The sequence below is a fragment of the Prionailurus bengalensis genome, chromosome C1, assembly GCF_016509475.1.
Source record: "Prionailurus bengalensis isolate Pbe53 chromosome C1, Fcat_Pben_1.1_paternal_pri, whole genome shotgun sequence".
In the NCBI taxonomy this organism is placed as follows: domain Eukaryota; kingdom Metazoa; phylum Chordata; class Mammalia; order Carnivora; family Felidae; genus Prionailurus; species Prionailurus bengalensis.
Genome location: NC_057345.1, coordinates 44,135,638 through 44,149,448, shown reverse-complemented (window position 1 = coordinate 44,149,448; position 13,811 = coordinate 44,135,638). Strand labels below are relative to the sequence as shown.

General features: G+C 49.5%; 1 protein-coding gene across 5 annotated transcripts in view; it reads left to right on the top strand.

The window, feature by feature from the left end:
• SSBP3 (single stranded DNA binding protein 3) overlaps nucleotides 1–13,811 on the top strand; it is a 164,037-nt gene that overhangs the window by 33,861 nt on the left and 116,365 nt on the right. The window contains exon 1 of one of the 5 annotated variants that reach the window (XM_043575069.1): nucleotides 12,828–13,009. The exons of the other annotated variants lie outside the window; for them this stretch is intronic. Within the exon in view, the coding sequence (XP_043431004.1) occupies nucleotides 12,869–13,009 (141 nt within the window). The 5' untranslated portion in view covers nucleotides 12,828–12,868. Of the gene's footprint in view, nucleotides 1–12,827; nucleotides 13,010–13,811 lie in introns of those variants that run through there. 5 annotated transcript variants of the gene reach the window in all.

Sequence of the window (13,811 nt, the reverse complement as noted above, 5' to 3'; positions counted from 1 at the left end):
TAGTCGTGGTACACAGGACAGATGGCAAATGCTTGGTGCACACACCGACACTCCTCCCTTGCTCGCGTCAGACATTGCAAGTTGATCACCGCGACTCTTTCCCTTGCGCCCCGGGTTCCCAATTACTTTTAGTAGCGCATTCTAGCCGGCCGTTGTCAGCTGAACAACATCGGCATGCAAGGGGAGTTCCTTGTCGTCGGTGTCACACACGAGCTGGAAGTGGGCCAGTGACGTTGCCTGCGTTTCCTGGTTGTTTGGATTTCTAGATAAGTGAAAGCCGGATGCGCACTGTAACTGGATTCCAGTTGGAAGCCGTGCACCTTTCTGACAGAGCCAACTACCGGCTTCCAGGAAGGCCCTGGAGAGTCTCAGTGAGATGCGTAGTGGTTGACGGAGGGAGGGCTGCTCGAATTGGAGTGCCAGATGGTGATCCAGAAGGGGATGGAAGGTGGGACAAGCTAATTGCCGAAACGTGATTGAACCCTCCTAGTTGGAGAAAGCATGGAGGAGGCAGCACAAACGCCTTTCTCTTGCACTCCGTGTTTTGCTTTCTCATGGGTCGTCCCAAGGATGACCTTCCACTCCACACAAAGACCCTCACGGGATGTGGGGATCCTGCGTGTTGGAGGGGTGATAACGTCGAGGGGTGTATGTGCCCAGGAGGTCGTTGGGGGTGCCATCCTTGAGAATCCTCTGTCTCGGCCAAAAGACCAGGGTCATGTTCTCAGACTGGTTGGCGAGTCTGAATATCCAGGCCTGTTCTGGGCATCATCAGATACCAGGTTTGAGGTGGAGGTTGAGTTTGAAGTTCTCATTCAAGTTGAACCTTGAATTCTGCATCTGACCTTGGATAGCCAGACCATGAGCACTTCTTCACCTCAGCCTTTCCTCCATGCTGAGCCACAGAAACTGTCCGCCACGGTCACCTAACTAGTGGCTCTCTTGTTTTGATCGCGTAACTCTTCAAACATCAGCCGATTTCTTGCTGTCAGCCTCCACGTGGATATTCTTGACCTTGGTTTCCAAGGTGCCTTTTCATCCGTCCACTTAGTTGCACAGACCCTCTCATCTCCCCCAGCAGTGTCACCCCGCTCCCCGCCTTCCTGCCCACGGGCAGGCTCCCTGGTTCATCCCCAACCCTAAACCCGCGGAGCCTCTTTTGGAGTAAGTTCAGCTCAAACCCTCACCTTTTCCAGAAAGACTGGCCCGGCCCCTCCATTTGAGAGGACTCTCCCACATGAAATACGAATTTAAAGAAAGCCAACTGTAATGGTTAGAAGGTACCTTACAGGGCATAGGCTTCGGTAGTTTTTTTAACTTCCTTTTTTTTCTTGGTGGCAAGAGAGCCCTTTCTTTAAATGAAGGCTTCTGTGGAAGACCAAATAATAAAACAGAAAACGGAACTGTCCACTAGTTGAAGGGACGTGGGGTGCTGAGTCCTGCCTGCTGCACCTCCCACCTGTACACCCCCCCTCCTGGCCCCCGTGACCCTCTGATTTAGTTCAGTTCCCAGGCGGAGTGGTTGTGCCCAGGGAAAAGAGATGGCTTAGCTGAAGATTGCCTAGTAAGTGAGAGGGATCCCCATGCCTCCCAGCCACATCTGGGGTACTTTCTAGTTTGTCAGCATTCCCCAGCTCTTCAGTGAGATGTTCAAACAGGTTTCAGTGAAGGGTCTGCAGCCAGCTTCTTGTGCGAAACGCAGGGGTAAGCAGTTTCTTTAACTAGGGCTTCTCGAGTTTTTAGTGCATTGGGATGCATTGCAGATCTCAGAAGTCGGGTACGGTAAGGTAGTGGGGTGTGGACAGATAGTATAAAATACAGTGATTCTCAAACGTGTTTGGCCACAGAACGGTTTCAGAAATACTACAGGTGGGAAAGTGGCTGGGTTGTAGTTGGTGATGAATATATATATCTATATTTTTTTAATGTTTATTTTATTTTTGAGAGAGAGAGAGAGAGACCGAACGTGAGCTGGGGAGGGGCAGAGTGAGAGCCACACACACAGAATCCAAAGGAGGCTCCAGGCTCCAAGCTGTCAGCACAAAACCCGACGTGGGGCTTGAACCCACAAACCATGAGATCATTACCTGAGCTGAAGTTGGATGCTTAACTGACTGAGCCACCCAGGTGTCCCGGTGATCAGTATTTTCAAATGTTTATTTGTATTTTGAGAGAGAGAGAGAAAGTGAGAGCACATGTGCATGTAGGGGAGAGAGGCAGAGAAAGATTCCCAAGCAGGCTCTGTGCTGTCAGTGCAGAGCCCAACGTGGGGCTTGAACTCAAGAACTGTGAGATTATGACCTGAGCCGAAATCAAGCAGAGTTGGAGGCTTAACCAACTAAGCCACCCAGGGGCCCCTGATTCCCACACCCTCTCCCCCCCACCTCCCCAGGACAGCTGTGGTCTGGTTGTCAGTCCAAGAACAAGTCCTTTTTCCTGGGCTGCGATGTAGTATCTCCATCCTAACAGCTGTCTGTTTCATCACAAAGCCTCTGATTTGGTGTCTCGTGAAGGGCTCCCATAACCCTCTGCCCTCCCATGTCTTTAGACACTTTGTCTTTTCCAGTGATCACCAGGTAATTCTCTGGTCCCTCATGATGGAACATTAAGATCGTTGCCGGTTTTCTTGTGTTGTAAACGGCACTGTGATGAACGTCCTCGTGGCTATTTGTGCACGTAGATGGGATGGTATTCTTAGATGCAGAATGGTTGGGTCACATGGTATCCACAGCATGCTTTATAACCACAAGTGCATCAGAATTGCCACCACATCGCTTCATAGCCTCCGAGGTTCACTTCCCAGCGTCGTTCTTGGCAAAGGTATTAACCAGCGGAGTCGGAAGATGCCAGCTGCACAGGCAGCCTTGGCCTAGGTAACCAGCACCTGGGAAGTCAGAGGAGGGCCTCATGTTGTTGGCCATGCTGTCTTATCTGGCCGGTCTGGCACTGGAGGGCCCCTTGCTCTTTCTCCTCTCACCCTGCTGAAGCTCCGCTCCAGCGGCCGGGACTTCATACATATTAACTGACTTAGATTGAGAGGTTTTTCCCCGTGTAAGAGCTTGGTAGTGGAGACCCATTTATATGAATGCTTTTTATGTCCCTGAAACCTTGTGCAAGAGGCACAGATTGGACTACAGAGACAATGGGGTATCAGGGGCCTCGTTTACAAGAAGGTTTCTGTCGCCACTTTTATTGCCTGGATCCTGCCTGGCTCCTAAAGGGTGGTTGGTGTTCTGAGAGGGGGGTGGGCGAGGTGCAGAGGAAGAGGGAGGGAGAGGATCTTTAAGCAGCCTCCACACCCAGTGCGGATCCCCTGCGGGGCTCCATATCATGACCCTAAGATCATGACCTGAACCGAAATCAAGAGTTGGACACTTAGCCAACTGAGCTGCCCGGGAGCACCAGGGGTGGAGGTTTACGGGCAGCAGTGGTTGGTGGCATTCTTTTTTCCCCTCTTCCTTTTGGCTCAAGTAGATCATTTTGGAGGAGGACTGACTCCTGGATATGGACTAGAATGAACCCTTCCAATGAGGGGGAGGCAGCCACACTCTGGCCTTCTGTGTGCAGATGGTGCATCAGAACTTTGTTTGCTGCTTCAGATGAGTCCCGTGAGATCACATGGTCCCTTTCCTGCTCGAGGGACCTAAGGCGCTGAGTGAACAGTGTCACTCAGCTATAAGAGGGACAGTATTGGGACTGGCAGCCTGGTTTGTCTGACTACAAAGCTGGATCGTGCCATGCCTTTTGTCCAGGAATCTCTAACGTTTATTCGAATTAAGTCTGAGTGGTTACAGGTCTTGTAGGAGATGAGTATAACGTGATTCTTAATTTTTAATTATGTGAATAGCACCTTTTTTTTAATGTTTATTTTTGAGAGGGAGAGGGAGAGAGAGAGAGACAGAGAGAGACAGAGAGAGAGAGACAGAGCACGAGCAGGGGAGGGGCAGAGAGAGAGGGAGACACAGAATCTGAAGCAGGCTCCAGGCTCTGAGCTGTCAGCACAAAGCCCAACGCGGAGCTTGAACTCATGAGCTGTGAGGTCATGACCTGAGCCAAAGTCAGATGCCACCCAGGTACTCCGGTACCCAAGTACTTCTTGTGTTAAATACTGCTAAAATGCAGAGGTATATAAAATAAAAAGTAAAGAGCACCTCCTTGCACCTTGCTGCCCTCTTTCTTCTGACAACCAGACTTAACCTTCTGGTCCCTTTCTTTGCATTTACCTGTATTAATATCTGCTCTGGTTCAGCCCTGAAAGGCATTTCAGTTCTGACAGGAGGCCTTAGTGCGTGCCCACTCTATTTCTTTAATTTCAGCAAACCCAAATTAAATAGCAGCATGATAACTCACTGTAACTTTGGGTAAGTCACCCATTCATGAGAGATAAAACATCAAATCTCTCATCCATATACTTGGGGTAAGAGTCTGGAGCGTCACAGGGTTTTTGAGAGAATTATGAGCCAACAATGTAATGGTCTGGTATAAGGCACAAATGAAGGTTCGAGAAAGTTACCTGAGATTGTGCCCCCGCGTTGCAAGATATAGGAATGGACGTAGTTAGTTACTCTGCCTAACTCAGAGTCATGTGGACAACAATTATATAAATAGCCATGCATACAACATAAGCTATAAGTAAGCTATAAATGTCACCAGAGAGGTGTTAGCAGCAGTTGGAGCCCCGGGCTCCAGTGGGGGAGCAGTTAAACCACGGAGGGTATTAGGGAAGGCTTTCTGAAGGCAGTGCTCTCCAAGAAGGAGGGGTGGGGGGGCCTTAATAATGCTAACTTATTCAGCCTTGACTTTGTGTCGGTCAGTGTTCACCACATTTTATGTAACCTAACTCATCTTACCCACACGAATAACCATGAGGCGAGAACTGTAGTTTTATAGGTGAGGAAACAGACACAGAGAGGTTAAGCGGGCTGCCGTAGGTCACACAGTAAGGGTCTGAGCGAGGATTTGAGCGTAGGCATTCATTGCTCTCACTGGCTGTGCTGCACAGCCCACTGGATTTCAGGGAGAGTCAGTCTGGAGGGGTGTAGCAACCAGCATGAGCAAGGCTGGGGGGTGAGGCCGCTGCTGGCAGAGCTGGGGATGGCCAGGGTGTGCGGGCTGGTGGGAGTGGCAGTTCATGACATGGCTGGATAGGGTGATTGCAAGCACGTCAGGGAGCACCTAGAGCCATTAATATCTGTGATAGTTGGGCCTCCTCCCCTCCCTGCTCTGTCACTTGAGTGGGGGAGTAGCTGCCCTTCCTGGCATCTGCCTTGCGAGTGACAACTCCCAACCTGCCTGCCCTGCTCTCGTGCCACTCGGTGGTTCATAGGCAAGCTGCCTGCTGTTCCTCGGTTTGTGTTTGCCCTTCCCTTCAGCTTTTCGAAGAGTAGAGTCGTGTCAGGTTGCTGGTCATTGCTTGTTTTTGAAATTCATTTAAGAAAATCTACTTCCAGGTTTGTCTTATACTAGCCATTACACACACACACACACACACACACACACAGAGGCATGCATACCTTCCTTGAGGGAACCATATTGGTGACACGACAGAGCATGTCCTCACCTCTCGTACCTGTGGCTGCCAAGGGCCTTTCGACATTGTGTGTGATGCCCTTGCACTTTGATTGCTTCACCGTGCGGCACAATGGAGCCTCTGTCAACATGCCAGCTAATTAATTTTCACTTTGTAATATTGCTTCACCCCTGTGCACTGTTCACGGTGTCCAGGGTTTTCCCTGGTGCTGGTTTGAGGAAGGCTCTGGAAAGGGAGGATGTGGATGTGAACCCTCCCTCCTGCCCCTTCTGCGGAGGCCTGGGTCTTTCCCATCTGCATTTCCCTCTCAGCCCGATTTCCAGTAGCTGTTTTGGGGGAAGTGCTGGGCGCTCCTTTTGGGAGAGGTCTTAATTATTAGAGTGTTAAAATGAGCACAGACCTCTCTAATTTGGTCTCCTCAAGGGCAGAGTTGTGTGAGAACCAAGAGAAGCTGAAATTGCAGACAACTGGTAAAGACGGGCTGTTTGGGTTCAGCACTGCCAAGTTCACTACCACAGTGGCGAGGAGGGGTGGGCCTCTGCCTGGGCAGGGAGAGGGCGGGATTTGTAATTAGCACATGCGCTTTGGGTATGTGGAAGGGGTATTTCTAAAGGGCTTAAAATAGTGTGTCTTTTTGGATATTAATTTGCATAGGCCATTCTATGTTGCCTTCCCCTCCCCATTTTTTACATTGCTGATGTTAAACTTGGGCCAGGCATTCACGTTTGCAGAATTGAATTTTCTGTTTATATTTTTTCCTCGCTGGTGTTTTATTATGAGAAGCCTCACCTATTGTGTTGTGTTAAAAGGAGTGCTGGGTGGGAAGGCAGGAGGGACCTCTCAGTCTTTCTTGCAGCCTGACCTTGGCAGGTCACCTCCTCCTCTTCGTGCCTCAGTTTCTCCATCTCTGAAGTGGAGGTGCCGAACCAGCTATCCTCATTCTTTGAAACCCATCTATTATTACACCCTTTGTAGTGGGTTATGTTTGACTCCAGAGTAAGGTTCAGCAAGCTTTTTCCGTGCAGGGCCACGTAATAAATATTTTAGGCTTTGTGGGTTGCATGGTCTCTGTCGCAACTACTCAGCCCTGCGTCGTAGCGCAAAAGCAGCCGTATATAATACAGAAATGAAGGGGTGTGTCTGTTCCGGTAAAACTTTATTAACATTTGGCTTGTGGACTTTAGTTTGCCAGCCCTAGCTCTAGAGTGTTCTCTTTGTTTTTGTTTTTTAATGTTTATTATTAATTTTTGAGAGAGAGTGCGAGCCAGTGTGAGTGGGGGAAGGGCAGAGAGAGAGCGAGACATAGAATCCCGAAGCAGGATCCAGGCTCTGAGCTGTCAGCACAGAGCCCAATGCAGGTCTCGAGCCCAGAAACTGTGAGATCAGGACCTGAGCTAAAGTCAGACATTCAGCTGAAGAATTTCTTCAGGGAAGAATGTCTTACTTGAGTTAGGGACCAACCTGAGCTCTCCTGAGGCCCAACCTTGCCACGAATCTGGTCTGCCCCCTAGGTTTCCACTCTGGTAACTGGGAGGTAGTCTGTCTAGACTCTTGGAGAGCAGGAGTGTCTAGCTCTATGCAAATTACCCTGTTCGGAAGAGTTGTAAGATTTGGCAAATCCCAGCTTAAGTCTGATTAAGGAAACTCTACCACAAAACAGCATACTTTTTCCCTGTATCCTTTCTTTCTATATTTTCCCTGTGATACATCTTGACAGGGAGAGGGGGAAAAAAACCCCACAAAAAACAAACCCTGCTTGCTTTTTGTCAGCGTATGGCTTTCTTAGGCTTTTATTTCAACATTAAAGAAATCGGTGGTACCTGGGGTTGTTTCAGGGACAGCACTGTTCTGCTCCTTGCTCATACACAACTTCTTGTTTTTTTAAGAAACTACTTTGAGAGGCTCCTTCTTTGAGGGCCTGAGGACACTGTGGTTAGTGGGGGTAAAGGAGTGTAAATAAAGGTTACCCCTCTTCTTTGTAACTGTCAGTGTGGTATCAGATGGCTGATGTGGTAGCAAGATCGTCCCTCATTTCTTTGAAGAGTGCTAAATAATGCTTTTCTTCCAGGTGGAGAAATGCTCAGTATTCACATTATTGCTGAGGGCTGTCACGCGTCCTCTGTTGGTCCTTCTCTTGGGAGTTGAGGAGAAGGGAACATTTGTACCCACTTCCCAGATTGGCAAAACAAGGCAGGGTGCCATTGAAGAGCTTTGCAGTCTGGATTGGAAATCTCACGTGGCTACGACAAGCCAATGTCTTTATCGTTTTCCTGTGGAACTGAGATGTGACTCAGCAGACAGTTTCTGGGGGTTCAGGGGTGCTGTGCTAGAGTGGGCTTCCTAAGGCCTGGCGCCTCCCTTCCCAAGAATGCCCTCCAGAGTGGAGCATCCTTACGGTGGAGGCTGGGAGGGTTATGCCCCTCCCCCTCTCCCAGACTCCCCATGGAAATGTGCAGTCAGAGTGACACAAGAGTGTGCTGTGCAAACGCACTTTGAGACCCGTCACTCTAGCCCACCACCCCCATCCAGTCAGATTAGTGACTCCCGGGAAGCGCACAGCTCTTACAAATGTGAGGCTCTGCTGTTACCGGGTGGAGGGGGGAGAGAAAGGGGGAAAAAATCCACCACTAAAAGCAGAACTAACCCCCAGGGCAGCCTAGCATGTGGCTGAGATACTCTGGCAAATGTTTGGACAGCTTAAGAAGATAAACTAGGACTTAAATAAATAAAACCAACTACTTGGTCTATGAAAAAAAAAAAAAACACAAAAAACAAGGTAGATTTGGGGGCCTGCTATTTCCTGAAGCTTTCAAGGCCGGGAGCACGTGGGGTGGGAAATGTACCATTGGGTGACCCTTCCTGGTGGAATAACTTCCTTCTCCGGGTTGCAGGAGCCCGTGCCTGTGTAGGGCCCTCTTGGAGGAGCCTGGGGTGGGCTGGAGGTTTCAACCTGGTGGAGTCCTCACTCGCTGCCCTCTGTGGCCCTGAGGAGGGCCTCAGCCCAGATGCCCCTCCTCCACTCATTAGCTAATTGGTCTTTCCACAGAGCAAAGCAATCCCTGGTGTCCCCCAACCTCCTTCCTTTGCCAGGCCTATTTTGGGGGACGAGAGGACTGTCAGTGGAGAGCCTGGTCTGTGGACTGACACCACTCAGTGGACACGAGGAAAGTTTTTTTTGTTTTTTGTTTTTTTTAATTTATTTACTTTGAAAGCGCGACAGAGCAGGTTCCGTACTGCCGGCACGGATCCCGATGTGGGGCTTGAACTCAACGAATGGTGAGATCACGACCTGAGCTGAAATCCAAAGTCTGACGTTTCACCGACTGGGCTACTAAAGTAATCGGTACACCCAAGGTGGGGCTCGAATCCATAACCTCGAGATCAGGCGTCGCATGCTCTCCCGACTGAGCCGTCCAGGCGCCCCCTGAGGAAGTTTGCTCTTACTTGAGCAGCTACTTGTGCCGGGGATTGTCCGGGGGTACAGTGTTGGCAGCAGCCCCCAGCATGCTCTTGGGGAGCTCATGGTCCAGAGTGAGGAAGTGAATGAATGACTGGTGAGGAAAGTGGAGTTCTTCCCCTTGCTAGGGTACTTGTGTGGATGTGTTGGTCTGTGGTCTCCTCTGCTTGTCCTAACCGTGGAAATCAAAACCTGGGTGAAGATAATCAAATGCGATGTCAGACTGGGAATGAAAAGGGGTACGTTCTAAATATTTCCTGAAGCTACCCAACAAATACTTGCTAGGCTGTGAACCCTTCTTTGCTGAGCTCTTTTAATTATGTCCCCAGTCTTTTCCCAGGAGAACTTCTGGTTGCCTCCTAATTTTAGCGAGGAGGGAGAGGTGACCCTGGGGGTGGGAGGGCAGGAGGCTGGCCACGCCTACCTGTCAGGGAGAGTTAAAAATGAGGTCTTTTACCTTTTAATGATAACGCACATTGCCCGGCAGTATCCTAGTGGTGAGGATGGCCTGAGTGTGTCCCGTATGTCCAGTAAGGTCACTTGTCTTGATTTTGGCTGTCACTTGTGCTGCTCATGGATAGGTATTGTGTTGATATACACCACGGATTACGGCCTTGCTTGTTTTACTGTGGGGAGGAGGGTAAGCAGGTTCCCTACCTCCTGTCTGAGGTCTGGGAGGGCTTGCTCTATTGGGGGCAGCATTTCTCTGCTTATTCCACTCCAGCCATCAGTGTGGGTTGAATCGCCGCTTCAGAAAGGCTCTCGTCTTCCTTTTAGGGGTGTTCAGTTTTCCAAATATTTCCCCTCTCTCTTCTTCAAACCTTCGTCTGTTTAGTCTTCTGAGAAGGGAGCAAAGAGCTTGAATGAACGGCATAAGATTAAACATTTACACCTTTGTAGTCAGGACAGGCCAAGTTATAGATCGTGAATCTTCAAATAACGTTATTTTGGGAATTGGTCTTGACTATACTTTGGTCCCGAATTGGCATCTCCCATTGAGGATAGAAGTTCATCGTAAAGTGTAGAACTGGAAGTGACAGAGGTCCTTCTGTGAGTGAGGGTTTGTGGAACCTCACTCTGGGCTAACCTTAACCCTTGCAAGGTGCTTTTACGGGCGTTATCATATAATCCAGACTGCCATCTGAAGAGGTAGCTTGGTGTGGTTCTCCATCTTGCACATGGGGAAGTTGAGGCTCTAGGAGGTTCAGTGACATCCCTTGAGTCTTGTGTCCTGAGCTTGAGCTGGGATTTAAGCATATGGGTTCTAAAGCCTGTGCTCTTTCTATGGCACCACACTGCCTCCTAGCTTCCTCCTTTGTGGCAGCTCCTGGGGGGACCCGGACAGGCTTCTGATTAAAGCCATTTGTGTGGCCAGCTCACCTGGATCACAGATGTGGGAACCCGTAAAAACTGGCTGAGGACCCCTGAGCCCCTCTGGCATTATTATTTTATAGCTGAGAAAAGATGCCCCATAGAGAGAAGTGACTTGCCAAGATAGTACAGTGAATGTGTTTGCTGATGCTTTTTAGATGTTTGTTGAGTGCATTCCTGGTGTCAGTGTTGTTATACCACATCGTTGGGGAGAAAGCAGTGAACAAAACAGACCAAAATTCCTACCCTTGTGGAGCTCAAACTGAGGGTTCCATATTCCCATGCCATAACTTCCTACCCTCAGCTTCTAGACCGCTCCTTTATCCCACCATAGATGCGGGGAATGCAAAAATAATTTTCGTGTAATATTTTGAGCCTGAACACAAGGAGAGAGGTGAATCAGCGGGAGAAAAGAAGTTATGCAATTGACTCTAAAACTAAGGGAAAAGATACTTGGTCTGCTCATTTGTTTTAAATACCCATTCTTTCTACAAGTCAGTCTGTCCTTCCTTCTTTCCTTCCTTCCTTTCTTTCTTTCTTTCTTTCTTTCTTTCTTTCTTTCTTTCTTTCTTTCTTTCTTTCTTTCTTTCAAGGAACTTTTAAAAAATGTTTATTTATTTTTGAGAGGGGTGGCCCAAGCAGGGGAGGGTCCCAGAGAGACAGGGAGACACAGAATCTGAAGCAGGCTCCAGGCTCTGAGCTGTCAGCACAGAGCCCGATGTGGGGCTCGAACCCACGAACCACGAGATCATGATCTGAGTCAAAGTCAGGTGCTTAACTGACTGAGCCACCCAGGCGCCCCTCTACGAGTATTTCTTGAGCACATGTTATGTGCTGGGCACTGTTCTAGGTCCTCTGTATTCAGCAAGTGAACAAGGCCCTGAAGGAGTAGCAGTTACGATACACTTAGTTCTCACTGACACCCAGCAGTGGCAGGAGGTCGATCTCTGGCTTCGTGGTGATTACCGATTTGTGATCTGAACATTTTCCCAGCATGGGTGGTGAATGTTGATCTCTGTGGCCGCCCTCTACCCTCAGCGTGCCAGATTGGGTAATGTTGGTGATCGATTCCAGCATGGCACCCCCCCCACCCCCCAAAACGGAGAATACCTACCTGCCTTGTTTCTTACACGGGGTCTGTTCCCCAACTCATTTTCTGATCGTCTGCTCCACAGAGGCATCCTAAGCATTTGAGTTTTTACATAATGGAGTTTTCCTTACTTACCCAACTTCTCAGTCACCACCTGCAGCTTTGGCCACAAAAACAGTGACCTCTGCAGCGGGGAAGAATTTGACCAAGGATGTCTGGGGAGACTTTCTATTTATAAAACACCCTCTGCAGGTTAGTGAGGGGCAGGAAGAACATGTTCATGTCCCCTTAGGAATCCTACCCACCCCACCCCCCTTTTTAAGGAAAAGCTATTTTATTATTTCTTTTATTTTTAAGGATATTTTATTTTTTAATGTTTGTTTAATTTTGAGACGGAGAGAGAGAGCATGCTCACACAAGTGGGGAGGGACAGAGCGAGAGGGAGACACAGAATCTGAAACAGGCTCCAGGCTCTGAGCTGTCAGCACAGAGCCTGATGGCGGGGCTCGAACCCACGAGCCGTGAGACCATGACCTGAGCCGAAGTCGGATGCCCAACCAACTGAGCCACCCAGGCGCCCCAAGGATATTTTATTTATTTAATTTTGAGACAGAGAGAGAGAGAGAAAGAGCGATCACACAAGTGGGGAGGGACAGAGAGAGAGGGAGACACAGAATGTGAAGCAGGCTCTGTGCTGTCAGCTCAGAGCCCCACGTGGGGCTCAAACCCATGAACCGTGAAATCATGACTTGAGCCGAAGTTAGATGTTTAACAGACTGAGCCACCCAGACACCCCTAAAGGGTATTTTATTGAGAGAGACAGAGAAAGAGCGTGAGCAGGGGACCAGCAGAGCCAGAGGGGGTGGGGGGAGAGAGAGAGAATCTCAGGCAGGCTCTACGCCCAGCACAAAGCCCAACTTGGGGCTTGATCCCATGCCCTGAGCTAAAATTAAGAGTTGGATGCCCAAGTGACTGAGCCGCCTTGGTGCCCCAGGAAAAGCCATTTTAAAACATGCACAGCCTGAATGCTCCCCTTTGCATTTTCTTCCCATCAGCACCTTACCATTTGATAACCTCTAAAGTCCCTTCTGAACTTGAGACTCCCTGGCCCAAGTTTTCTTTCCAGTGTCTGCTTCCCCTTCATTGATGGGGAACTCACTACCTGACAGGGCAGCACATTTCAGTTTTAGACAGTTAGAATTAATGTCTGTTCTTGGTATTACCACCACTAAGTAGAAAGACTCCCTCTTCCTTATGACAGCTTTCTTGGGGGGGGGGTAATTATAGCAACTCATTCATGTTCTCTATTCTTCCCATAAAACTCCCCCACCTGCACCAGTGGGTTTCCATTTAAAATAGCTCCTGTTCTGTTTTGGAAGGCTTCTCTCCTGGCTTCTGGTTTGCCAATGTTCTTCTGAAAATGTGGCTCCCAAAACTGACCTCCAGCCCCACTCTTTGGCCCAGCACCCTCGAAGTGTCTGGAGTTGGCAAGAGGGAGAAGTGTGGCAGGGGCGAAGATGCTCTTGAGTCAGGAGCTGGCCGCGATCCGCTTTGCTCTGTGGTAGGTATTAAGTGCGTTCCCAGGCCTGTTTCCTGCTTCCAAATGCCAACATCCCTGCCTCTTATGTGAGGTTTAGCTTAATCCCCAACCTTACCTAAATGTTACTTCTATTATTATTCAGAGCTGTGGGTAGAATTTCCCTGTGTTGTTGAGAGCGTGGGTGGGGACTCCGTAGCGGGAGGCCCACTCTGCCTGGAATCCTCGCTGGGTTCTTTGTTCAAAACCCCTGTCCAGCAAGGATGGTGCTGCTCTTCTAACGTTGCTTATTCGAATGTCTTCAGAAATTAGACAGGACAACTCCCTTGGTTCGCCAGCAGGGGATACTGGGGTCCAGAGGGTAGAAGTCAGCTTGTCCCCATTCTCCTGTCACACGGCAAGTGAAGTTAGCCTTTGTAGCTGGAAGGCTAACTTAGCTGGAAGGCTAAGCTGGAAGGCTTCTTGCATCTTTTCTTGGTACTCTCTCCCACCCTGGAGTGAGTCTGGAGCTGCAGCTCCTGAGAAAGGGTCTTTAGTTTGCCGGTTGTAGAATTGAATTGTCTGTGAGGGTTCTGGCTGCTCAGCCCTGGCCAACAGGTACTGGGATTTGCACAGAAACCCTCATACCCTGCCCTTGCTTTCCTCTGTCCCACCTGAGCTGGTGGGCTGGCCAAGCGTTAGGGGCACACCAAATGAGAATCCAAGGATCCGGTGTAGCCATCAGATACCGAGGGCCTGCTGAGCACAAGGCGGGTGGAAAGCCAGCAGAGTACAGGGGATGGTTGCCATGGAAGAGGTGCTCCTTGAGGGGCAGTAGTTTTCACGG